The sequence below is a fragment of the Dermacentor albipictus genome, chromosome 1 (assembly GCF_038994185.2).
Source record: "Dermacentor albipictus isolate Rhodes 1998 colony chromosome 1, USDA_Dalb.pri_finalv2, whole genome shotgun sequence".
Classification (NCBI taxonomy): domain Eukaryota; kingdom Metazoa; phylum Arthropoda; class Arachnida; order Ixodida; family Ixodidae; genus Dermacentor; species Dermacentor albipictus.
Window position 1 is genome coordinate 185,297,517 of NC_091821.1, and position 27,283 is coordinate 185,324,799.

A 27,283-nucleotide genomic window follows, 5' to 3' on the forward strand; every position below is an offset into this window, starting at 1 on the left:
GCATTTGTGGGCCAGGTTTGCTTTATCATTTTTGTTTTTGACTGCACACTCATGCACATACTCTCTCTCATGCTCTCTGAAAAGAGTTGTCCCTGCTTATAATATTACTGAAGTAAAGCTGTACATAAAGATTTATTTAATTATACTATGTGTTTGTGCACATAAGGGCAACTTCCTAATGTATAGTAATATTCCCACGCAACCTTTGCACGAAAAGTATTGTAAAAAAATTATAGTCAAACCTCGATATAACGAACACGGGTTTAGCGAATTATCAGATATATAGAAGTAAATAAAATATTTCGTTGGTCAAGCTCTAATTCAGTGCTATACTGTTTAACGAAATAAATATATGGGATCCAACACAGTATCGGCTGTAGCGAAGCAAATATTTGTTTGCGTGCCTGTGAAAATAAGTATTCTGGTAGCAAAAAATGTCGCACTTTCGCCCGAAACGCGAAGCACAGATTGCGATGGCAAATTGGTAGACAACTATACAAAGTAAGCATAGTAGTTTTATTGGCTGTAAAAACTTGTAAGCATTCGCCAACTAAACGAACAGTTATAATGTGTAAGCGCGATTCAATGAAGACGTAGGAACAGACAGCGCTGTCTCTGTTTCTACGTCCTCGTTTAGTCGCGCTTACACATTCTATCGTTGATTCAAACCAACTAGCCCGCCAACGTGTTTCAACTAAATTAACAAGCACGGTGTCACGCTGGCACAGGTAAACATGAACACATCTCGCTCGATGAGCGCGGAAACTCGCTATCAAAATGATGGAGTGAGGAATCGCGGCAGCAGCAGCGATCGAATTGGCCGTCGTGCATCTCTCGTTTCAACGCGAACGAAATGTCGAAAGCTCAGCGCATACGAAGCTACCAACACTACGCGCACTCTGCAAACGTGGCGCTCGACGCCCCTGCAACCGCTGTGAGAATACGCCGCGCCACCCTAACGCCTTTCACGCTAACATAACCTAACGTTAGCCTAAGCTAACGTGGCCGAGAAGAGAGAGAGAGAGAAACGTTTATTAAACGAAACAGTGTCCCGAGCGAGGCCGGGTATCACCCTAAGGTGGGAGGGCTCCTTAGTCCAGGAACCCTCTGGCTTCGACTGCCCTCTTGGCCCTGGCGACGAGTTGTCGCTGGTCTTCCAGGTCCCCGAGGGTTAGCTTGGCCTCCCAACGTGGCCGAGACACAAAGCCAATAATCCTCACGACGTGATACCAGGCAGTGGCGTTGAACTGCGGTTGCTGAGGCGCTGTGCGTTCATTTCACTCAAAGGGGACCACTCAAAAATGCTCCTGAAAAGTCGCGGACAGCAGCATACGAAAAGCCTGCCAAGAGCGAAGATACTGCACCAGGAGAGCAGGCCAGGCCTCTACTACCCATATACTGTACTTCCGGAAAAATCAGGTTCTTCAAGGTAGAGTGTCGTAAGGGACAAGAAAGGTTTAATGCGGCATGACCGACTCAGTACCAGCGCCGCAGGAGCGAGAAACGAGAAAGTCTGTCTGGCGTACCCTCATACACAGCGATCATCAAATGGGGCGTCCGGGCCCACTGCGCGGGCGGGCAGCCAGCATCGGAGCGTAAACTCGACCTCACTCCGCAATGCCGGCACGCCTAGGGGACAAATGCGTACAACGCGAGCAAAGAAACTTCTCCGTGGCACCTAGGCAAAGTGGGATATTCAAAGCGCAAAAGCCCCCAGATTTTCTATCTCGCACCCACTTGTCCTTGCGCCTGCGCACAAACGGCTGGCGGTCCCTCAAATGCACGTTTAGCGAGTTGACTGCAGCGCACCAAGCCGCCGGCATTAGTACCTGAACAACACTTCCGGTTTCGGTTTTGCGCACGCGAGTTTCGAACTCTAGCTGGAGCACATTATGCCAGCTGCGCTGATCGGCACATTCTTTTTTTCTGCTCCGTAATCGCGCGCGGTCTTAATGCGGAATTGTTTATTTAATTAAAATGATTGGAAAATATATGTACAAGCCTCCATCGAATCTATGCCACGTGTAATTTCAGAAAGTAGACGCAAAACGCCTTGTGAAATGAGGGAATGTTTATTTTGCTCTATATGAATGCTCGTTCCGGGCTTTTTGGTGCATTCATCGAACGTTGGGGAAACCGAGTAAGCAGCAGTAGTTCCCGTACGACGCTCCACCGGACGACGTCACCTGAAAAAAGTAAATGACTAACATGTGTCATGTTGGTGTTAAAGGGCAGGTCTGGCCATCTTGAGTTGACAAGCGCAGAGCATACATTTCGCGATAACAATTGTGTCCGCAAAGTATTGCATCGTTACGCGCCGCGGAATGGCCTGAAATTTCAATCCGAACGCCGATTCCCTCTTCACCCGCGGCGAATCCGCCCGGAGAGGGACGGTGACGTAGTCGGGCTCCTGCGCCTACGTAATCGTGTGCTGAGTGTGACGTCGCTCGTGGTGACACGTGACTTCGAGAATTATTCAAGGCACGATTTGTTATTTTTGTGATCTGTTGCTTGAATTGACCGATTGAAGTTAAAATAAATTATTGAAAGTACTGGTATATCTGAATAATTACCTATAACTACAGCTTTTGAATTTTATAGAGAAATAATAAAACACACAAACGGAATGTCTGCGTGTTCTTTGTTTTACTTCGCCATGAAGCAAGAGAGGTATATTTCAGCTCTGCCTGTTCCCGCAGTCGTGCGGTCACGTACCGAAACTATCCCATTTTCTACCCTGTTCCAGCGCGTGATCACGCTCTGCGATCCGCTTGTTCTGCCTCAGTATTCGTGTAGCACCGAATTATACCGCTAGTCATGTTTCCTTGTGCACAGCGCGCAAAATTGTGCGCTGCGCGAACGAGACAATAGCTCGCGCGCGACGCCGTCGACGAAAATGCGTAGCGCCGAAGAAAAAAAAACAAGTAAGGAGCAAAAAAAAAATGGAGGCTACGTCACGCGATCCTCGAGATCCGGTACGAGAGAACGCAGGGAAGGAATTTCGCTTGCGTAGACTAGACGGGGCGAGTGGAGACAGGGTGTCCATAGAGAAAGAAATTTCAACTATGGGGTGTCTACCAAGTTGACATCTCCAAATTCACTGAGTTTTCCAGGTTTTCCCTGAGTGCCTTTGCAAAGTTCCATGAGTGATACAGAACTTTGTGTTACATCAAGACAGGCTGACACCATGTCGCCCGATGCTGTCACTCTCTAGTAAGCATGCTAAAAAACAAGAACAAATTAATCCGGTTAAAATAGTAAGGAGTCGCATTTATTTTATTCAAAAAGAAATCAGAATGGAGGGTTAGTAATATGCACAGCGAATAAAATATATTTAAACATGGTAAAACTCATTCCAAATCGAGTCGAACATTCTCAAATACGAAGAAAAAGGAGATGCATACAGAAACAAATGTTTTCGAATATGAGATATTTTTTTTATTTGATAGCATGCTCATTGGTATGAGGCCCGAACTTTGTCACAAGTGAGATTCTCTATCAACAGCTCGTAAGTCAACCTCAACTGTCCTGCCATACTCTCAGCCCGCGCTCAACGCCTCAGTGTTGCGTTTCACTGCCTTTAATAGTTTATTTTGGTTTGGATGAAGGACACCTGCATCTTGGCGTCAGCCCACACTTCGTTTTTTGAGCTCAAGCTCCTTGAAAGAAGCGGCGACACGCTTCCTTTCCCATACATTTCTCAATGCGTAGTTTTTTTTTTCTGTTCTCTTCCTCCTTCCACCGCGCGTTCGCCCCACGGACTATTAGAAGCATCCTCTTCGTCAGTTGCACAATCAACGTACAATTTTTTTAACGCCGTGGGGGCCGCGAAAACGTCCGTAAAATCGGGCAGTTCGAAAAAATGAATTCATGTCTTTTACTGCCGTTAAGGGCTCAGATCGCCACAGGCACATCCGAAAAGGCCTACCAGTACACTTATTAGGCATATCGGTTCTCGTACTGTGACAGGAGATGGCGGGTGGACGCGTGTGTAATTAAGGAATACCTTGACCCGTGACAATTGCCCCTTCCCATGCTTGTTATACTTTACTGCAATACTTTTGCGTATGTTTCACCGCGTAACATTTCCGTATTGAGGCGAAGCTGACTTTCGGAAACGAGCATTATGTAACGCGCCGTGCTTTCCGAGCTTCGAAGCCAATTGCGAGGACCACAAAGGCAGAGTCGGTGCCATTGGTTATATCGGCGAATTTCTCTCAATGAAAAACACGGCGCCGAATGGCAAGAAGCTTAATAGCGAACGTTGAAGCAGCTAGGCATGGCGTTTACCGCGGCGGCGAGGTAATTAAACACGGTGGCAGTGGTGGCTTCGATTAATGTCGTTTCGGACCTGCGGTCACAGCAAGAAGTCCCGAAAATCGGACGGTGAAGGGTTCTTGCGTCCGAAATTTCAGACATTCTTATACATTAGAGAGTTTTAGTTTAGGGGACGCAAACCGCTTGCGTACGGAAGAACTAGGGGCGACTGCAGTGCGCATGCGCCAGACCTAGACGTAGGTGTCTGCGCATGCGCAGTACCGTTGCCCCCTAGTTCTTGCGTACGCAAGGCGTTGGGGCCCCTAGCGCTTGGGTGCGTTTGCGTACGCAAGCAGAAACACGTTATAGGTTAGCGGCCCCAAACGCAAACCGCAGTGCGGTCGCATGCGCTCGCAGCGCCACGCAGGTCTGATCTTTGCTGCGTTATCATTCCTTTAAAACATGAAATCAAGTATATGAAGTAAAGCAGAAGTAAAGCACATAAGGCTATTCTATTCTTATTAAAAGCAGTTAATAGAGAGGTTTAGCGTGTCCGGTATTCGGGTAAACGCAGGTGGACGGGGCGTTAGGGCAGTCGTAATTGGGAGCGGTCTGCATGGTGCAGCCACCTGGTGGCGCAAAGCTCAAACAGACAAACAGCTAGTATTGCAGTAGCCAAGTGTATTTTACTTTGCTGCGGGTGTAAATTTTTGGCAGCAACACGATTACGCCAGTGCCGAAAATTTACACCAGCAGCGAAGTAGAATAGACTTGGTTACAGCAATATTAGCTGTTTTTGTCCGTCTCAGCTTTGCGCCACCAGGCGAATGCACCATGCAGGTCGCTCCCGTTTACTCCCGCGCTCCAACCGCCGCCTGCGTTTACCCGAATACCGGACACGCTAAACCTCTCTCATATGTCTAAGAACGACGTCTGTCGACACTCGGTGAAAGATTTAACAGATTATCTACCCGCTAGCTACTCCGTAAGTCCTCGTACACCTCGAGAGTCACGTAGGTAACGTGACCGCTTAGGGGCAGCGATGTTTTTGGCCGCCCCAAGGACGCAACTAGACGTAGCGGTCTGCGCAGTAACGTCGCCTCTAGTTCTTGCGTACGCTATTGACTCTATGGGGTACGTACGCGGTGGTGCCGCGAAGCCGTCCGAATTATCGGGCGTCTGGAAAGTCGGTCGTTGACTGTACACGGGCAACTCCTCCAGCCGACGACATGGCGTCAAAAGACCTATTCGTTACGATCCCTCTCTGTTACGCGAGCCTGCATTACCGCGATTTTCGTTCCCTTTCTGTAGAATTAAAGCTAATTTTCCCTGATTAAGCACATATTTCCTTAGTTTTCCCTGAGTATTTCCAGGCTATTCAAAATCTCTGAAAATTCCCGGTTTTCCCGGTTGGTGGAGATACCCTGTGGAGAGAGCGTCTTGCGTGGCAGTGGAGCTCGCCTGCTGAAATCATGGGTTCGCGGCACTGAAATATTTCTATCTCGCGCGATTTGAAAATTTTTTCGGGGAATCGGCGGCATTACAAACAAAAGAAATTCGCGTTTACATTCATGGCGTAGAAAATACCCGACTCATCCCAAATCACACCGTGCATATCATGAAAACGTCCGATTTACAAGCATTCCCCCATTCCCGCACCTTGTTTCCTGCACTTTAAGAGCACAAATACACGGGCAACTGCACTTTTCCAAACAGTTTGGCTTAACCGACGCGATAGTACGCGCTACGTATGCACAGAGGCGGCCACAACACAGGCTCTCAACCAGACCACGCTAGACGCTCGCAGAATTACTTCTACTCGCACTCAAGACAAATGCTTGAGTGCAAAGCCTGTTTTCAGTCATTCAGAAGACAGAATTTGCGAGTTACAAGTTCTTGGTGTTTTAGCTCCTTGAAGTTATCTTTCGCGCGTTCTGCCGGCGCAAGCAACACTCTCCCATGTTCTCACTCTTGGCAATCGCTCGTCGCGTTTTCGACAAGCGTGAATACCGAAAGAAGCTATATGTGGTTGCGGGACAATAAAAAGCGTCACACGCTTGTCCCTCACTAATGCTATCTTCGGCCGGTCGCTTCCACCCCCGAAGCAGAGTCGGGCAGATCCGGCGTTACCCGAGCTCAGATGTAGAGGACGAGCGCGCAAGCCAAACGTGCGACTCGCTCTCGGAGGAGGCAATGGCAGATGCTAAACCACGTGACTACTACCAACGTCCGATGTTTCGCTTATCGAAAGCTCCCGGCGCTGCCTGGAAAACCGGCGGACGCGCCGGCGGGACGAGCGTTCGTCGCAGTGGCCTAGGTTGCCTAGGTTACGGTGGGCCGTCGCCAACAGCAGCGACGCGGCTCTGCGATGACGTTTCAATTTCGACGACTGCTCCGACGACAGGGCTCGGAGCGCCTCAGAGCGCTCGAAGGTGGAGGAGAGCAATCGAGAAGAACCAGCCGAACGCAGGGCGGGCACCCTCTTTCAACCAGCCGAAGACAACGCCGCTCGCGAGAGCGCTCCAGAGCGCTCAGAAACGACCAGTCGAAGATGGCATAAGATTCAGTACACGCCAAACTTCGTCACCACGGCCGAGCTGCTTCTCGCTGCGTCACGACAGGCGCGGCGAGTGTGCCTTAGTATCATTCCAAAATGTAACGAAATTTATATTCATGTTGGGGGTCAGAGAAAATGTCGAGAACTTGTCGCAGTGACATTCTGTACACGCGAAACTAACTACGTCACACGACCGAGCTGCTTTTCTCTACGTCACAACACCAGGCGCGGTGAGAGCGCCCAAAAACTACCGAAATTACTTACAATAATGTGGGACTTACACAAAGTGTCGCAAACATCTCCCAGTACGACTCATTAACTCAAATGAACTCGCCGCCATGACGGCCGGGCTGTTTTTCACTCACAGCGTCACAAGTCTCGGTTCCGTCGTTCCGTGCCGTAAAAGCCTAATTTGCTTGAAGTGCGGTGCAGACTGTCAAACAAAATTTCTCACCCTGGTGTAGTGCAAGAGTGCAGTGGTGCCGTGTCGAACTGCAGAAGGAACGCGAGAACACGCCGGGAGCCCCAAAAAACCAGGCTAAATTTAAAAAAAAAAAAAAACAGGCAGACGGGTGCCGAGCAGGCCAACGTTCACGTGCGCAGCTGGCCTCGCTCGCTTCGGCGGCATGTCGCGTGCATTTGGCGCGTCATTGGCCTATCGCTAGGTAACGCAAGTAAGTCGCAAAGTGTAACTTAACTAAGGCGTTGATATGTTTAGTTTTGCCGGGAAAGAATTAAAAAATAAAACATTGTTAATTTTATTTCACTTTCTGTTTTTCGATGCTCGCGGCAGCAAACGGTCGACACTGATACTAGCTTGACGTATTTCCTGCTGCCGCTTTTCGCCAAGCGTGCCTGTTGAATTTCTTTGATATTCGGCCTTTCTCAGCGCCATAAGCAGCAGCCTCCGGAGGAGACCCCCCCCCCCCCCCTCGCCTCACCCCCGTGCCTCGCGCGCGACAGGAGAGGGCGCGCTTCCGGCCCGCCTTCCTCGCTCGCACGTGGGAGATTGAGCCGCGGGGCGCTATTCTCGACACGCATGGCGGCTGCACGGCCGCAATTATCCGCCATGTTGACTCTGATTGGTTGTGGAGAGCTGGCGTGCCTTGAAATTTGTGCCGGGAAACGGAAGTTTTGCAAAATGCAATTTTGCGTTTTCATCAAGATGATGAAACGTGGCGTGGAGCTGCAAATTTTATCGACTAATGCATTTCTTCGGTCCTTGGCAGCTATATTACGACGTTAGCGCTTCAAAAGAAAATGAGCGGTAGCGTACAGAAGCGAGTGCGATGCATCTGCGAATATGTGGTGGCGTTCCAAGATCTGTGCCATGCCAGCTTGCTGATTGGCTGAAGGAATATGCTGTGGGGAGCGTCACAGGAAGGGACGTTTCGTAAACGTCAATTTGACGTTGCATGACATTGCTCTGGGCCGCCATTGCAGAGATTTTCCGCCATAATTTGTGGTGCGACGAGCCGCGCGAATTATGCTAATGAGCAGCCATATGCAATGGCTGCCGAGAGGAATGCGTATCGCCACATTTTCCCCGTCGTTTGGCGCCATGAAAATCTTTTGTTCATAACGCATGTTCATAGTATTTGCATCGCTCTTGGGAGGTGTTGGCATTTGTGTTTTGAGCCATCATTTTTTTTAAAGAACGCGTTTATATTAAATAATATTGGTTGAGCATAGCAAACTTTCTGCAGTGTTGTCCACTTTTCATTGCTGCGTTTGTATTATAATCAAGATTAATGCCTTTTTACACAATCAAGAGTTATGACAACGGCGTGTTTTTAATTTATAAAAAAAAGAAATGTTCGTAAGGCGGCGCCTTGAAGTTTCTTCCCACGGTGTAAGCAACCAGCGAAGTAAACAAGAGATGGCAGTGCCGGCGCTTGGCGCTTGCATCGCACTAGGAGAAAAGTGTGAAGGAAGTGACGTAGTAGGTTCTCCTCTTTTTCGTTGATTTTTTTATTTCTTTGCCATAGTGGCCACGCCTTTCGGGCCACAATGGCAGCTCTGTTAGGGTTCTGTGCGCTCACACGTGTTGCTCCGTAGGTTTCGTACCGTGGCAAAGGCGCCGTGCGGGCAGGTTTGTGTTGGTCTCCGAGTTTTGTTGCGCTGCGTTATCTGGACCATGCTCTCCCGAATGTTGCTGTGGCCAGGTGGGACAGGAGGAACTAAAGTTCGTGAAATGAACGCGCATGCAACGCTGTACGCAATGTACCGCACCATGGCAATGACAACGGACGAAGGAATATCCGCGGAAAATTTTGCCCTCTTTGGCGGAATCATGCTAACGTGCTAACGATTGTTTAGTATTGCTGCGGAGCGTGCGGGTCCGAGCAGCACGGCGTGGTTTCGCGAGAAATGTAAACAAGAGAGGAGAGCTGGCCCGATAGGCTGAGCAACGCCATGAACAACGCTAACTTTCGGCTTCACTTTAGCTTCATGAAGAGTGACGTCAGGGCCTCTCCTGAATTTCCTTCCTCCGTGGCTATCGGTGTTATTCGGCCTTACTCAGCCAGCCGAGTTGGGCTGAGTCACTTGCGTTTCACGAGATAGCGATAACGTGGCCTAGAATGTGCGCATCACCACTGGTAGGCCGCGTATGTTGTACCAAGGCAGAAAACAAGCACGTTTGCGCCAACGTGCGATGACTCATTCCATTTCCCGGTGACACGCATCCTAGCTAATGAAGCAGACGACGGCTTGTACGGCGACAGAAGCGAGAAGCGTTTTCGACCGAAGAATCATGCGCTTTGATCTAGCTGCTTTATTTTTACTGTGGAGGAAAACTGTTTTGCTTTACCGAGAACCTTACATTTAGTGGCTTCATTTCAGTTTCTTAGGCGAAACGTCAAGTTGGTGTCATGTTACGAAAGCAAAATGGGGCCATCAGTGCCATTTTATTCGTGTCGCGTCTACGTCGCACATCGAAGAAAATGGCGGAATGTTCAGGGGCCAAATCTTATAACGGTTTGGAATACGAACTGTTCGCTTCGCCGCTTACGTCACTAGATTTGCCACTCCCAAGCCGGTGGTGGAAAAAGGGGAGAACGCGACCAATAGATCAGAGGGTGCCACCTCTGAAGTGTACATCATTATATGACAAGCTAATTGAGGAATTGCAGAATGTTTCAGCTTGCTAAATAAATGTAAAATATTAATTAAATATGATACGCCAAGTTCTGAAGTATAAATGTGTGGTGCCGGGCGTTTACGCAATGCAGAAGTAATTTATGTCATTCTTTTTCATTCTCAGCCGACAGGTGGTATCGCAAACCTAAGAGTTGGCAGAGCGCAGCGCTATGTCGTCTGCTACCAGGAGCTCGCACAATGCACGCAACAGGAATGTACTGCCAGCACTTCTGAAGTAGTGAGCGCGACAACACCGTGAACTGGTTCTTAGGGATGCCTTTACTAGCCGACTATATCAATTTTCCTTCTTTTCTCGCCCTTTGTCATTGGCTCGGACATGACTCGCTCGCCACCGCGCTGCCGCTATCCCTGCGATCTGCTCCACTGCGCATCGCGTGATAGAAGCAATGGAACTTGAAGTCGAACATTACAATATATGGGCCCTGCATTGCCTGCGCGAAGTAAAATCGAAGTGTGGTGCTGACGGTGCGCGCTATGCCATGAAATTGAGGAACGAGATGTGGCACTCCCGAACTTGAAAAAGAAGGGCAGCCAAATAAGATATCTCCACAATATCTTCCCATCGTGACTGTATAGTTTTATCAGCATAACAAAGGAAGCGCTGAACCAGTCTAGGTTGAACCCTTCTGATTGCTGAACGGCGATCTGCGAGCTATTCATGCTGGCGATAGCACTGGGAATTCGATCTCGACGTGCAAATATCTCCTTGGCATTGGCTTTGAAGCGGAGGTCACGGGAAAACTGACCCAGCCCTTCTACCAGCCAACACAGTAATTGCGAGAGCAACTTTGTGGACAGTGTCGGCAGCAGAGATCTAGGCCATTCTGATTAATGCTTCGCGTCCGATCGACCTCTCGGAGCTGTAGGCCGGTGGCGATGAACCGCAGTGTGCAATATTTCGTCCTCCGCGTGGAATGATCACTAGTACGCTTGCACCTGAGTCTCCTCCATTTGATAGCGTAGCCTGCAAAAGGTCTACTTTGAAAGCCAGCAAGGGCGGTGCAACTCCTTATCCGTCACTTCTTCGAACGTGTGTCGCACTTCCAGCCGTGGTCAACACCGAAAGAGCACTGTCAAGCAGACGACGAAGGCAAGTAATAGCCTCCGAAGCAACCAACGCGCGTGCGTGCGATGCCCGCGTGACTCCGGGGTTGCACGACCGGTGCATGCGGCCAGGGTCGCAAGCCAACAGCCAAGCCACAGCAACAGAACCCAAAGCAGACTACCCCTTGGCCGGTTCCTACGACCGGTTTGCTTTGAAGATGATTGACAGATGTGTGACGTATTCATAAATTGCGATACCGCCCCGCTGCCTCTGTCAACCTGCGATGTAACCAAAATTTTCGCCAATCAGGTGAGACCAAATGAACGGTTCCCCCAACCGAACCTTTATAAGATTCGGCCCCAGAATAGCGCCCTTCGTTTGCTGGCTCACCCTCGCATGCTTTCACTCGCACATACCGCTTACGGCGTGCGGCGACGATTTTATCGGCTGTGGACTTTATACAGAGCCAGACAGCAACGCGATGGCAATGCTGACTGCAGAAGTACGCCTGGAGTGTCCATATTCATTTATTATTTATTTATTCTACCCTCAGGGCTGAAGCATTACAGAGGGGAGTGGCAAAAAACATTTGTCTGAAAAGATACACTTATACATGGAGTTATATGATGTACCAACACACATGCAATACTCTAATTAACAAATCAAATCAATACAAATCACCTAACTACAAAACAATGTAAAATGACAAGATGATACAGGTAAGCACAAGCAAACAAGAAACAACAAAAAATAACATGAAATAAGGGACTATTTAGTTACTGTTAGTTTAAACATTCTTGAAACGTGATGGTCTGTAATTTCTGCAGTAGTAATTGCTATTGCAAAAAATGCAAAATACATTTGTTGACAAACTTTCCAGACACCTGATTTTTCATACCTGCGCGATTCTTCTGTGCGGCACCGCCACCTACCCCTAGCACCAATGTATAGCTGCAATAACATAAATTTCAGACACCGTACGGTGTCTCAGGCATGAACAGTGCTCATGATGTCGCAAACACAACTGTCATGAACAAGGTTTCTGCCATTTGGACTTGGCACGAAACCGAAAGTTTGGTTGCCAACTCCTAAAACAGCGCTGGTTAGGCCTTGGGGGCCTAAGCAGTGTGGCCGGCAGAGTTGCTGGTGGCAAGCTGTCGCGGGAAGCTCTCGGTCATTATGTACACTCTAGACCTTATTGTCAATCGAGTGGGAGCTCAGATGCGTGGTCTAGACCAACAGCCGTAGTGGAGGACTATGGAGCCACTTGCAATCCCCTCCATGTGTGAAAAGTCTGGTGGTTGTGGCTTGGCATGTCGGAACACAGCAAGCAAGCCATCACACCGATCCCGTGTGATAACACCATTTGTGTGGTTGCGTGTTTGCGGTGGTGCAGAGCATGTACCCATGTTATTAAATACTGTTCCCTTTTCTCGTATCGGCACAACAAGATGCCAATTGGCCATCGAAATCTGGAGGCAACTTTTTGCTGGCTCGTCTATGCCGTCTTTATGCTCGTCTTTGCATAGACCTGATCACAACTTTTTTCGTCAATATTTGCATGTATGCATATAACGCATGAATTATATAACAAACATATTTTCTTGAACAGTGCGACTTCATAGTGGGGAGCCCAGTGGAACAATGCTTTGTGTGACACCTGCCCTGGCCAACCTCTTCGAGGTTGGTCAGAAATCATAAGGAGCTCAAGTTCGGAGATTGACGTTAGGCTAATGTTGGCCAACATTTGGCCACCAATAAAGGTCCAACCACTTTAGCCAACCTGGCCTACACTTTGCCATTGTAGTAGAAATTAGTTACTATATGTTAGGAACAGCTTGTCGCATATGTTCCCAACATGTCAGAAACCGTTATTTTAATGGTAACATTAGTAATCGTTACTGCTTTCTGTGTTTTGTAACCATTACCAATGGAGCTCATTTACTAACTCCAATGCACAGTAACAATTACTATTCCAGCTGCATTGTCATGGTTAGTAGCGTATAAGTGCCACTTACATGGCCATAATTAAGCTGTTTTTATTCTAAAAGCATATCTATTAAAAAATGTAACAAAATAGTTTTCACATTTTGGGTCATATTCATTATATATTAAAGCTGATCTACAAGTCACTCTACTGCACATAAATTAACAAACAGGGAGAAACGATAAAGAGGAACAGCATGTCACAACATAAACAACAACATAGTACTTTTGGGAGTGCAGTTTGCACTGGTAAGCACCTGTATATTTGGATAAACTGAAAGCTTTGGACCACATTTTTTATAAAATACTTTCTGCACGTCTGTCTACCTTGAGGTGGCTGTTAACCTATCAGCTGTTAATCCAACATTATGAAAGAAGGTACAATATATCTGTATGTTGCACCAAGATTGATTATGCAGTGTAATATACTACAGGCAAGACAAGGTAGCACCTTTTCTACTTAACTGAAATGCACATGTGAATTCCTTCCATCATTAAATTAGCTAGTAAAATGTTCATAATGGCCTACGAGAGGTAGTAGCTGCTGCAGGTGCTAGCTTGCACTATAATCCCGTCAACTTAGTAACAAGGTTTGCCTGCACTCGTGTTTGTACCTGCGGTAGCACCATTGGCAATGCATAAACCATGGTTGTTGAGCCAATCAATGAAGCTTGACCTTGTATCAACGTGTTCAGTGGCCAGTCACAAGCAGACCTTAGTCCACTTGGTCTGGCTGACTAAATTGACCAGCAACTAGTTACCTAATTTTATTTGTGTAACCAAATTTCGGGGGGTCTTTATGCAGGTGAAGCTGGGCTTGGAAAATCAACGCTCATCAATTCTATGTTCCTGACGGACATATACTCAAATGAATATCCGGGGCCATCTCACCGTGTAAAGAAAACTGTAGAGGTTGAAACCACTCGAGTGCTTCTAAAGGAAGGCAGCGTAAACTTAACGCTGACCATTGTGGACACACCAGGCTTTGGCGACGCTGTCGACAACACTCAGTGGTGAGGCTCAGTTCTGTCGCTTCTTTGCCATTTGTACTGCATGCTTTCTGAAACACTCATGAATGTGTTGGATATGTGTGGTGCGAAATGCAGAGAGCCACATGAAGGAATACCATACAGACCCGTGCAAGGGCTGCACCTCCATTTTGGCAGCCCAAAATGTGTAGAAAAAAAATTTTCCAATGCAAAAGCAATCACGTGTGGCGCCCCGATGCCATGTGCGTGCATTGGCGAATCTTCACTTACTGCGTGCTTTCGCATGCCGCTCCTAGATGGTGAGAGCTGCACGTTGACCTCTGATGCAGTGGTCCTGGGTGTGCAGAAGTGAAGGCTGCGCCGACGTCATTTTGACCAAAAGGTTCGGTCCCATGTGAGGGCTGCACCTCGTCAAAATTGGGGGGGAAAAGTGCTGCCCTTACACGAGTCTATACGGTAGTTTATGAAATATCTATTTCTGTTCTTTTACCTAAGCTGCTTCTAAACTTGAATGCACAGTTAATCCAAACTTGTGTGGTATTGTGTTTAGGGGTTCTTTTAAAGGGAACCTTGTGGCAAATTCTCGGAGTGGCTGTAGATTCACACAGGCACAACGAGTGCCCTCACCAGAGCTCGCCTTGTGTCATATGCTACCATGCTGAGTCGCAATCTGGATCTCCACGAAGAAGCAAGCCACTTGCATAATCCAGTTTTGTAAAGCCAGCTTGCTCACAGCCAGATGCCTGCAAAGTGCAGCTAAAAAGTTTTTGTGCACTTAAAAAAATTCTGGCAGAACTTATCTTACTGTGACTGTTGATGGCGATTAGCATTCAAGTCATTTAGCGACACCATATTGCCACCGCTGAAACACATCTTGTGTGAGCTGTGTACTGCAGCCAGGCTCCTCTCTCGTGCTTCACTCTGAACATGCTGCGTCATCTAACAGTACACGCCTGAACTCCCGCTTTTGGTGGCCCCTAAGTGCTTAAGTGTCGGGCAGCTCTGCTGAACACACTGTGCCATGTAGTGGTGTACTGGCGAGAGTGCGAAGTCCCACATTAAGTCCCCCTCCTCTTGCATGGCCTCCAAGATTGCACAGGGGGTGCACTGGTGTGTACTAATGTACTAATGCTGATGATTAGTCCCTCGCTCAGTGCGGGCATACGTGGCGCAGTGCATGAAAGCGTCATGCACGCTACTATGCTTGGGGAGCCCACATGACGGGGGCTGAAATCAACCCAACACTGGAGAAATTTTAAAGGTTTTTTTCTTTTCTACTGAAGAGTGGCATAAAGAGGCTAGATAGACAGATGTCGACGCAAAGTGGCCGAAGTAGGCTAATACTGGTGTCACAGGACCACTTTCGATCGCGATCAAGCCCAATCTGGATCAAAATTCTCGACTGCGATTGGCTCCCTCACACAGCTTGCTCAGACACCAATCGCAACCGAGAAATTCAATCCAGATCAGGCTTGATCGCGATCGAAAGTGCACCGTGTGACACCTGTATAATGCTCTTCGCATTAAAACCAACTGCAGGTCGTTGGCTTCCTTCAGGAAATACTGACAGTATGTATTTTGTGTTTGGCCTAATATCCTAAATAATCACGATTTTATCAGCTATCCTTGGACATTAATGTTAAGTTTAAGTGTTACGAGAAAAACTTAAGAACACTTTAAAAAATAGTAAGATTTAATAAAGTAGAAAATTGCCCCCTCAGTGTAGATTCTTAGTGAAAGGCCATAAAGGAACGGGAAAAAGAACATTAGAGATTAGCGTCAAATGACACCTTTATAAGGAGCAACAAAATTACAGCAAACATTCAAGTGACCCAAGACGACAAAAAGCGCTACCGAGCAAAATCACAATTTGTAAAAGGCTAAAATTTATTGCAACAAAAATGCTTATTGTGTTACCAAGGTAAGCTGTCACAGCAGTCAAGTGCAAAAAAAAATGGACAGCTTAAAGGCTAGTGTGTGTGTGTGTGTGTGTGTGTGTGTGTGTGTGTGTGTGTGTGTGTGTGTGTGTGTGTGTGTGTGTGTGTGTGTGTGTGTGTGTGTGTGTGTGTGTGTGTGTGTGTATAAAAGACTTCAGCAGCGTCCTTTGTACATGTGTCCTGGCAAACAGAATTGAGTGTCCTTTAGAAGTGGGTGTGGCCATGTTTTGAAAAGTTGGCAAACAAATGTGAACTAACTGAAGCAGCCTCCATGCATGAGCCTGAAGTTGCACAGGTATTCTTGTATTGGTTCTTGACTTGGTATTCATATTTGTATGACCATTAAATTTGTGCCAGCACCTGACTTCATGTCCTGCCCAAAATTGAATACTCACTGCATGTTTTGATAGCAGCAAGCAGATGGCAGAAGCTGCTGAATTCTCAGTGAGAATTGCAATATGCACTGCTCACCCAATTAGGCAAAGGTAATTGCTGAAATGAACATCATGGTAATTGTCAAGAAAAACAGCATGTTACATTTACTGGGCAGCCTGTTCATGTCACTCTTAAAGTTAAATTGTGTTCTTTTCAAGAGCAGCACTCCTGAGCCACTCAAGCGGGCTGTTGCTCGATTAAAAGAATAAAAAATTGTGTGCTTTCTTTTAGCTGCACATACATTTAAGAAAGCCGTAGCATGCAGGAAGTGCTGGAATCGTATGTTACCAAAATAGCTTTAGTATTGACAATCAAAGGATAAAATTAATATTGATGTATAATCAATTTTTCTGTGGCCAGCTTTTATTTAGGCGGGCTGCGGAAAACCCTGCAGGCTTCTTCAGACAGCTTCTAACAACACATTTAATTTAATCTATCTGCATAGATGACTTCAGTTTCTTTAAAACTTGCTTCATTTCAGGTGAGCCATCCTATGTAACCATCCAAACCTTGTATTATGTGCATCTGGTCCTGTCGTGTTCCTTAATTTTATTCTTATGATAATGGTCTAAAAAATTGAAACTGTGAGAGAGACATTGCATGTACCGTGTACACTCGACTAAAAGTCGTGTTCGTGTAAGGGCCGCTCCCGCCAACATGGAAGTCCAAATAAAAAAAAAAGAAAAATCTTGCCAGCAAACGGCAGCGTCGTCGCGTCTTGCGTACGGCGCATTTCGCGACAGCCACCAGATGGCAATAGCTGTCCTGCGGCTTCGTCACACGGCGCTATCTGGGAGATCTTGTCGCTTCTCTCGCCGGCGCTATTGACCTTTTGTGCCACCGTTAATTTTGACAAATGCCTATAGCATAACCGCTTGCGATGGAAAAGAAAAAACGCTTAACTATGTACAATGCTGCATTCAAACTTCAAGTTGTCGCATGCGCCAAACAGAACGGAAAACGTGCAGCCGGCCGGAATTTCCACGTTGACAAGTGCGTGCGTCGCTGTTGCGACCAAAAGGAAGAGTTGGCCACAACAAACAAGACTAGGAACGCATTCCGCGGCAAGCCTTGCGAATTTCCAACACTCGAGAAAGAACTCGTGAAATACGTCACGGACATTAGGAAAGACGGCTATGCGTTGTCAACTGAGATGCTCCGCATCAAGGCTCTTGCAATCGCACGCCACATAAGCATTTCACGTGCATATTTCAAGGAAAGTGAGGGATGGCTTCGGAGATTTATAAAGCGACAACAACTCGGCATCTGCCACCGGACAACACTCTGCCAAAGACTTCCACGCGAGTACGATGACAAAGTGATGAAGTTTCACTGCTTCATTAATGTGCTGCGAGCGGAGCACGAGTACCATCTACACCAGATAGAAAACGCGGACCAAACGCCTGTTTGGTTCGATGCTCCTGAGTACATCACGGTCAACCAAACAGGTGCGAAGAGCGTCCTTGTGCGCACGACCGGTGCCGAGCGTCAGCATTGCACTGTAATGCTATCTGTCACAGCAGACAGAAGGAAGCTCCCCCCATACGTAGTGTTTACACGAAAGACGGTACTCAAGGAGAGCTTACCGAATGGGATCGTTGTCAGAGTGCAAGAAAAGGTCTGGATGTCCGATGAACTAGTGGTGGACTGGGTGAAAACGGTGTGGGCTAATTGGCCGGGAGGGCTGCTGCGACGGAAGGTCGTGCTCATATTGGACAGCTTTCGTGGCCACCCCACAGAGCGCGCGAAGGCTCGTCTTGCAGAAGCTCGTACGCATCTGGCGGTCATCCTCGGCAGTTTAACAAGCATGCTGTAACCACTGGATGTGTCTATTAATAGGCCGTTTAAGGCAGAATTCAGACGCCAGTACTCTGAATGGATGGCAGCGGGCTACCATGAGAAAACGCCAACCAGACGACTAAGGAGGGCGTCACTTTAGCTGGTCTGCTCTTGGATTTTAAACGCGTGCCGTGCGGTGTCCACGGGCATTATTGTAAAGCGTTTTAAGGTCCCTGGATTTCTAGTGCCATGGACAGCGCTGAGGACGATTGGATACATGAACGTGCAGATGACCCGAGAAGCGGCGACGAGCCGAGCCCGAGCAGCGATACCGATGAAGACATCTAGCGAGGATGTCCGCAGCTAAATGCCAGATATCCCATCGTTAGGCATATATGGCACGATTAAACAGCTTTTTCCATACTTGGATCGAAAATTGAACAAGAATTTCACACTTCCGCGGAAGGGCCTCACCCCATCAAAATCGCGGAAAAAAACTGCGGCCCTTAGACGAGTATGTATGGTATTAGGAACCACCTATAATAACTGTTTATATTTCTGACCCTTCATGACTCTGTTTTCTTCTACTGTATTGAAGAAATAGAGAAACATCTTGTAATCAATGAAATGCTTAAAATGAAGTTTTAATGCATTTGTAAAGTAAATTAAGTGTTAGTACACCCTGAAGGATTGGTGTATCCCATATCAATTGCTTGCATTTAAAATATATACAGACTTTGGTCATCTTGCTTTTTGTGGTAAAACCTTGTATCAATAAAAAAAAATAATTGGTGCCATGTTCAGAATAAGGTATAACAGTGCTGCAAATTCAGAAAACTGTTGATACTTTGCCAGAATTCCTTTGCTAATTTCTAACTTAGTGTTCATCTCTGGAGAGTGCAGACTATGAAAGAGATAATGCAAATAACTGATCGCTTGCTGTCTAATATTATGCTAGTTATCTTTAATGTGTGGTTCAAACAGCAAACTGTTTCTTCAGAGCTGTAATGCAAGAATGTAAGCTTGTTTTTTTACACAATCTCGACTTATGTCACATTTATAACAATCTTTTTCTATTTTGCAGCTGGCAGCCTATAATTGACTACATTGAAGCGAAGTATGCAGAGTACCTTGATGCAGAATCACGAGTACATCGGACAACATTGCCTGATAACAGAGTTCACTGTTGTCTGTACTTCATTGCACCTTCAGGACATGGGTTAGTACTGTAGTTTTGCTGTTCACTTAGGTTGCACTACCGTGCAAGAAGCTTAATTTAATAGTTTGTGCTGCACACAGAGAACGCATTTAGGAGCTCCTCTTAGTGCAGCCAGTGTTATTCTTTCTGCTTGCCTTTGAATAGGTATTGCCTATTGGCTTTTAATGGATAGTATCTTAATATAAGGGTAACTACTGTCACGCTGCAATTACATTTATAGCATGTGCAACTCATTCCTATAGTACAATCTCTAGATGTCTTCCTATTGCAGGTTAAAACCGCTGGATATTGAATTCATGAAGCGGCTCCATGACAAAGTCAACATTATCCCTGTGATTGCCAAAGCAGACACTATGACACCAGAGGAGTGCAGTCTATTCAAGCGAACGGTGAGAATTAGCTGAAGCCTACGGCTGCATTTGGCTAGTCACTAAAATGCTTTCCCATCTTGGAATGCTGCCCTGCTCTAATAATGTAGTTTCTTGCTCGAATGTGCTGGCTAGTACTTGGAGGACCTCAGTGAGACCAATGTTATGCACTGATGGTTTTTTTCTTTTTTTTTTGCATACTGTGAATAGTATAGAAAGGTTGTGTACTGTTGCCGTAAAAGTTTGTGGGCATTGGTTTCGCAAAATAGCTCAATTTATGAGCAGTTAGGTCATGTGCCTTGTGAAAGAGTATGCGAGTATGCTGGCCAGACCACTCTTGAAACGGAGGCTGTGTGTCTAAGCTTTACAGAACTTGAACTTTCTTGCATGTCCTATACTCAGGAGACTTGTGGTGTGATACTAGTAGTACTTTTGTGTCAGGGCAACTAAGCAATTTGCTTCGCTGCATGAAAATTTTGCTATATTAAAATCAACCTTTTGTGCAAATGAGTACAATCGCCAATAGCTGTTTTACATGAAAAAGGCCACAAGATTTTCTGAATTAACAGGCAATCGGAACAGCAAACTTCAATGAGGAAAAAAAAAATGATTTTGTTGAATTTGAGAGTCGACGACAAAAGATACGGTTTCATGCAGTGTCGGCGACATCTTCACATCAGCGGTACGAAGCGAAGCCAGCCACGCTTTCGCACCCACTCTGCCCCTATGGCTAATAATGTCGACTGCAGTGGGATGACGCTTCAATCTTCTTGCCTCTTACTTCAACTGCTCCCTGAAACTTGAGATTACACATCCTCCAGTACTAAATGCGCGGGAAGACTGCAAATGATGCCACACAGTCTCTGCATGCCCACTCTTTACACACACACAGCAGTTTACCTCTAAAACAGGGCGCGCAGGCTGCGAATGTGCTGAGCCACGCTGACAGCTGGGCTAGAAGAAGACTGCCCCTTACCACAAGCTTGCTCCACTCCCCCTTTCCCCTTGCTTGCACTGGAAGGTGGCACTTATCGAGCCACCATCCTTCTCGGCTCACCCTTGCAAGCTTTCACTTGGTGCAGGGCGTGATAGGATATTAACCACCTCCACCTAGACAGTATAAGGCCTTCAGAATCGGTTGAGTGATGTCATGCTAAGTGGCCCGGCTCACATAGATTCAAATGGGCATGCTCAAAATGCGGCTGCGCTGATTATTGCATCGCTGCTTTCATCACACTGCGTTAAGCAGTATAAATTTTGGGTCAAGTATCATGACGTCGTTAAACAGTGTGAAGGCGTGCTATCAAAGTGGTGGTGTTTTATCGCACTTAAACTTTTTACGGGACATGACACTGCTCCGCTTTGACAGTCGCTCTTCGTCACCCAGCACGCAATTTGAGAGGTGCGCCCGCAAGCAGCCACTTTTAATTCATCCATTTGATCACCTGCACATGAAGTTTCCATTTATTGTCTCGGTATTGCTTTGAGACAGCAGGGAAATTTCGTTATATTGAAATGGTGTATAAATGCACTTGGTTATATTGAGATTCTAAATACAGTTAACCCTTGATATAACGAAGCATGAAAGTGCCGACTGCGAAGACATGTGATGCTGCAATTAAAAGGAAAGTGATCATGTGTGCAGAGACAGATGGAAATCGGGCCGCATCACAGGCGTTCGGAGTTCCCGAAACTTGCATGCGGGACTGGCACAAACAGAAGAGGTGTTCTACTCCAGTAGCTGCTGCATATGGCATGGCTGCATGGCCCTTATCTTGAAAGCGATCTACGTTCGAGACAGTCTATGCATCTAGGCGCACCATGCTGTGTTCTCGTCGCTTAGTTCGCATTGAAGCGAGAGTTCACACAAAGGTCAATTCGCTCGCTCCTGCTACAGCACTTCCTCACTCCAGTGTTTTGATAAGTTTCCATAGTCACTGAGTGAGACGTGTTCATGTTTGCTTGTTAATTTAGTTGGTAAGGGAATGTTTAAAACGTCATACGGCCGATAAAACTATTTTCCTTACTTTTCATATAGCTGTCTGCTAATTTGATATCGCAATCGATGCTTCACCTTTTGGGCGAAACTGCAACTTTTTCTCTTTATTTGGGTATATAAAACCTTGGAAACATTGGATATATTCTATTAAAAGCATTTGCAACTTCAGTGTATGAAGAGAGAGAATGAGAGAAAGTTGTATTTCTGCATGAAAGAATGAGGTGCGCAGTACTGTAAAGGTTGTAATTTTTTTTTTTTTAAGTCATGGCAGACGGGTGCACATTACAATTGAGGCTGGTGTTTTTTTTTTCCCCTTTTTTTTGTTTCTTCCTTTTTTCTTTCGCAGAAAACTGGTGTGCATTACAATGAAGGGCGCATTAGAATCCAGTAAATATGGTAGTGGCTTTGGCATTGCACTGCTAAGCACATGGTCGCGGGATCAAATCCTGGCCGTGGTGGCCGTGTACCATGTATTGGGTGCACATTAAGGAACCTCAGTTAGTCGAAATTAATCCGGGGTCTCTGATGCGGCGTCTAATTGTCAGATTGTGGTTTTTGGCGCGTAAAACCAAAGAATGTAATCTTCATTGAGTAAGGTAAGCAAGAACACTGTTGCCAGATGCTTCCTGCAGTTTACACACAGACCCAAAAAGATGAGTGGTTATTTCCCAAAGGATTCTGCCAGTGCATGCCTTGCTGTTTCACTTGCTTTGATGCTTGGACCACTTGCATCCTGCATTTCTGGTGTTTCGCACATGCTGTGGTCAAAAGATTTGACCAAATTAATTGATGCATGGCCAAAACCTCCAAATTGACATTTGACATTGCATTCTGCATACATTTGCCAGGACCAGATGAGGAGTTTGAATTAATGTTTAACTGTAACTGAGTGTCTGCAGCTAACACCTTGTGAGCATCTTCTTACTTGTAAACACTGGGGAGGGAGATGAATTCTTATGCCCATCTTCAATAGCTTCCTATTGCCAACAGTTTGCTCCACAAGCACGACACCACTTAGCTAAGACCCTTAGACACTTGTTGCTTAGATTGCTTTAGTTCTCTTAACAATGGCTATACATTCCTACATACATACAAGTTTCTTTCGCTCCAGTGTATATTGATATATTTAATCAGGAAAAGTTCAATAATTCACACCTTAAAAATTGGTATTGTGGATTACTTTAACCCACCACCATGGTTTATGCAAACGACATAGAAATTTAACAGCAGATCATTAAGCAGCCATTTTGCTGGGCAAGCAATATGTGTCACAGTTGGCACCAAGTGGCTCTTATAACTAGCAAGGTTTGTGCACAATCCATGTGCACATATATCATTATCTTTAACTGCACAAGACAAATGCAAATTCTATGTTCACTGCTGCCCATGTACATGCATGTTTGTTGTGCATATGTGGTTCTAATATGTTTACCTTTTGGTTTTGCGAACAGATTTTGAATGAGATCACGCAAAACAAAATTCGTCTATATGAATTTCCTGATCCAGAAGATGAAGAGGAGAGCAAACTACAAAAGCCACTTAAGGTGACAATCCTTCCGTAATATTCAGCTGATACCTGCACTCCAAAGTGTATCTACGAGTGATAATTAAAGCAAAAACTGACAAGTGCATGGTAATCACCTATCTACTGCATTGAGTAAGTTATAAGAACCTTATATATATATATATATATATATATATATATATATATAAACTTCTAGTGTGGTCAAAGTATTATTCATCACTTGCCTTAAGCAAAACAAAGCAACATTATTGCTTTGCATTATTTGTTTGTTGTTCTGCATGCTCAACTAAATTAGGAGTTTATTACACTCATAGTAAACACATGCTCTTTAAAACATGTTGAACATGTTGAACATGTTGAACAAATGTATTTATTCAACTGTAGCAGCATGCTGTGAAGCAAAGTGGCCTTTTGCATGAGCTAACCTGAAAAAAAGAAAGCACTGGGACACATTGTAGCATCATTTATGGTAGCGTTTGTCTCAGTTCATTTGTAAATATCCCTTCATCTGAAGTTTCATTTCAGCAACGAAAAACTTTAAATGTTGCTTTGTCTTAGAAGTGTCAACATTTGATACTGCTGGTAAGTGAAAAAAGAATTAAACTCATTATCTACCGCATTGTTTTAAAAAAATATGTTTTCGATGGCCGTTCATTTTGATGGGTTTCATTTCGATGGGCGTTCGTCCCTTTCTCCATAGAAAATGAATCTCACTTCATTCCTCATCCACCGTGGACGTGTGAAGCATAACCAACATCTTCAACAACTAACAGGAGCGCCGTGCCGCGGAGCTACAGGCAAATAAGGCCGGGCTGGTCTGAGAAAGCTCCACTGCTGGGAATGGATATATTGAATCCACATTTACAGCCGTAATTTGGCTATATAAAAAAAAAATCTGGGCAAAGACCAATTCATTCTCGTACAAAAAGAGAGTTGGCCTCATCAGCATTTGGAATGTTGAAGGAAAGGAGCCACAAAAAAGATTGCAAGCAAATATTCGCATCCTGAATTTGAGGCAGAGCTCTGGACTCTCATCCATGATACACTTATGCTGGAAGACTCAACTTCATGCAGTATATTTCAAAACAAGGTATAATCCAGAGCAGGTTCACTGCAGTCTTGGCACCAGAATTCATCCCTTCTTCTTTTTCTGCTTTCATATGTCTTTTTCTAATATTTCTGGATAAAACCAAGCAGCATCTTGTGAGAGTTGGTATTAAGATGGGGCAGGGATGTACCTTGGGAAATAACAAGCATCAAACGACACTGGTAGGTTGTCCAACTCGTTGAGAAAACTTCCCAGCTCGCAATTCCCAGCTCGCAAAACACCTTTCAAGAACAACAGTATTTTTCTTGTCGCCAGCATTAACAAATTATTTAACACAGATGTCTGCTTTACTTATTTTATTATTACTTTACTTAATTTTAGGGGTGTGTGAATATTCAAAACTTACGAATAATCAATCGTGTTCTGATTCTATCTTTGAATTGAATAATCACTATTTGTAAATGCAAATATTTTTTAATACTTTTTCATATTAAAAAAACGTCAACTGTACCCAAGCAAGCATAAATTTAGGGCAAAAGTATGGCAAGTTATCACTCCCGCGGGCATAGTATAGACATAAAACATGAGAACATACGAAGTGGAGCAGGCTACGTCACTTAGGTAGCCATACTTTGCAGGCTGTAAAGCAATCATTAGCACTCTCTGAAGAGCCCTGTGCATGCAAAGAAACTACTTGTTTGCTCCTAATGCTCCATTTGCACTTTTAATAAACACTTCATAATGTATGATGTAATGACAAGAACTTACTGACTTTAAGAGTACTGAGATGTGAACATCATTCTATAATTATTGCGATAACGGCTATTCATTATTCAAAAACTATTCTAAAAAATCTCAAAAATCGTTATTCACACACCCCTACAAATGAGCTACATTCATCTTTTCTAGCTGGTAAGAGCATAGACCGCTTATAGTGCAAGTCATCGGAGTTGCGAATATGTGCACTATAACCAAAACATTTTTCACTGGCTGCACACATGCAAAGCATGTAGACCAAGCAGCCGTGTGCATCTGAGAATCGAAGCATACGACAGGATATGTGCATCCATTTAAATTTACAATTGTTGAAAGGTTAATGTCCGAGAACCCATGACCTTCGCATGAAGCAAAGTAACAAAACAACAAAAAAAAGAAATCTTCATAGAGGAAATAAATTGCAGACTACATTTCCAGGCCCGCTTGTTTATTCAAAATTTCCCATGGCACCGCCACCAACTCTACAAAACTAGTGTAGAACAGCGACTGAAATTTCGGATAACGTATAGTGTCTTGTTCGATTTCTCTGTCTGGTCAGCATGTTGAAAACATGGTTACCGCGAACCAAGTTGCCACCATTCAAGTGCTGCCCATGCCATCTGTGCCCTCACTTTCGTTGTCAAGTTCCTTCACTTTCCAAGTGTCGTACAGGCACTGCGACGCGTTTCATTGCCTCAGCACCAAACAGCAACTTAAATCGGCTACTCCCGACGAGGTGTGCTCTCGCCAGCGGTGGTGTCAGGCAGCATGCCCTCGTGGGAAGCTCATTCTTGATACATTCATACCCGTAGAAGATTGGGCAAGCAATCACGCGCACGGGCTGAACTGACAGCAGCGTGTGTGAACCGGAGTTTGGTTTTTCGGGCGATAAGGGGGCGCTGCAAGCGAACGCCCAAGTTTGTATGTGTGCATACTGGGAGGAATGGTGGAAGCTTGCATGTGGGCATAAAGCCTAAAAGCTTCAAACTAAATTTGCAGACCACCACTCAAATTGACAGCAATCACTATCACAGATGCTATATCCACACTTCATGATGATGCACACTGCGACGGGTTCACACGAACTCAAGAGCCAAAGTGCCAAAAGCCACCTAAAAGTGACAATGCGCGTGCATTCAATGCGGAGGGTGCACTGCTCACGTGCAGCCAAGCAAAGGTTTCTATCTCGCCTAGGTAACCCCCACGAACCCATATTGCGGATGCCGTGGTTCTTCCTTTTTCTTTTTCTCTATTTTTGCCTTTTTTATTTGTTCGCTCCACATCTTCTCCTCCGCATCACTCTCCCCTCCCGTCTGCTGGTGCACCTCCTTCAAAACTGTGCCTGCGGAAGCCGCATTATAACCAGTGTATTGTATCGTGTGACTCCACTGTGAGCTGTATGCGTATACATGGAGTTCTGTAGAAAAGTAAATGGGGGTCAGAATGAACTGCATTTCATCCAGTTCTCCACTATAAGCGGTTACGTCATAAGTGGTCTAAGTTGTGTGAGTTGAGAAGCCCATCTCGCCCATGAGAGGTAGAGGGCTAATTGTACTGTACTGCGATTTTCTTGGTCTATAATTACTCGAGGTATGTGTGCTAGCACAAAAGGTTGCCCCAGTATTCTTCATAGCCATTGTGCACAGGATCACTATTGTCTGTGTTGTGTTCCTAGACTTATGGCCTGTTTTTGCAGTCTCACTTTTTTTCACTTCATCACAGATAATTGTTTTGATATTGCCAATTATCAGAGTGAGGAGTGTCTTGTGTTGTCTTTTTATTAGTACTCGGTACTATGGCAACAATGATACAAAATTCAGAATTAGTAAGTTGGCTAAAGTGAACACTAATGAGTAGTCATTGACATCATATTTGGGCACTTATCTGATAAATTAGCTGTGCTTGGCTATTTAGTAGTTTAAAATTTTAGCATGGATTGTCTGAATGCTTCTATTCAATATGCTGTGTAACTGATTGCAGGAGCCATGACAACTTCAGCTACATTAACCAAGTTTGACAAAATAGGGCTCCATTTAATTGAATTTTGTTAACATCCTGCCCTATGACTAGAAACCAAGTAAACTTAAAGGCACTACTCTTCCATTATTGGCATCTTCATTTTAGGGTTTGTGCTTCATTTGGGATCCACTGTTTCTGTAAAAGGCATCAGCACTCAGTTTAATTTGTGTCCATCTCTTGTGCTGAAACAGTGATCGCATGT

The 27,283-nt window shown here is 45.4% G+C and overlaps 1 protein-coding gene across 4 annotated transcripts in view; it reads left to right on the forward strand.

Moving 5' to 3' along the window:
• LOC135921945 (septin-7-like) overlaps nucleotides 1–27,283 on the forward strand; it is a 117,834-nt gene that overhangs the window by 41,128 nt on the left and 49,423 nt on the right. For all 4 annotated transcript variants that reach the window (XM_065456371.2, XM_065456369.2, XM_065456370.2 and 1 more), the window contains 4 exons: nucleotides 13,813–14,020; nucleotides 19,232–19,366; nucleotides 19,638–19,755; nucleotides 23,185–23,277. In XM_065456371.2, the coding sequence (XP_065312443.1) occupies nucleotides 13,813–14,020; nucleotides 19,232–19,366; nucleotides 19,638–19,755; nucleotides 23,185–23,277 (554 nt within the window). The remainder of the gene's footprint in view (nucleotides 1–13,812; nucleotides 14,021–19,231; nucleotides 19,367–19,637; nucleotides 19,756–23,184; nucleotides 23,278–27,283) is intronic.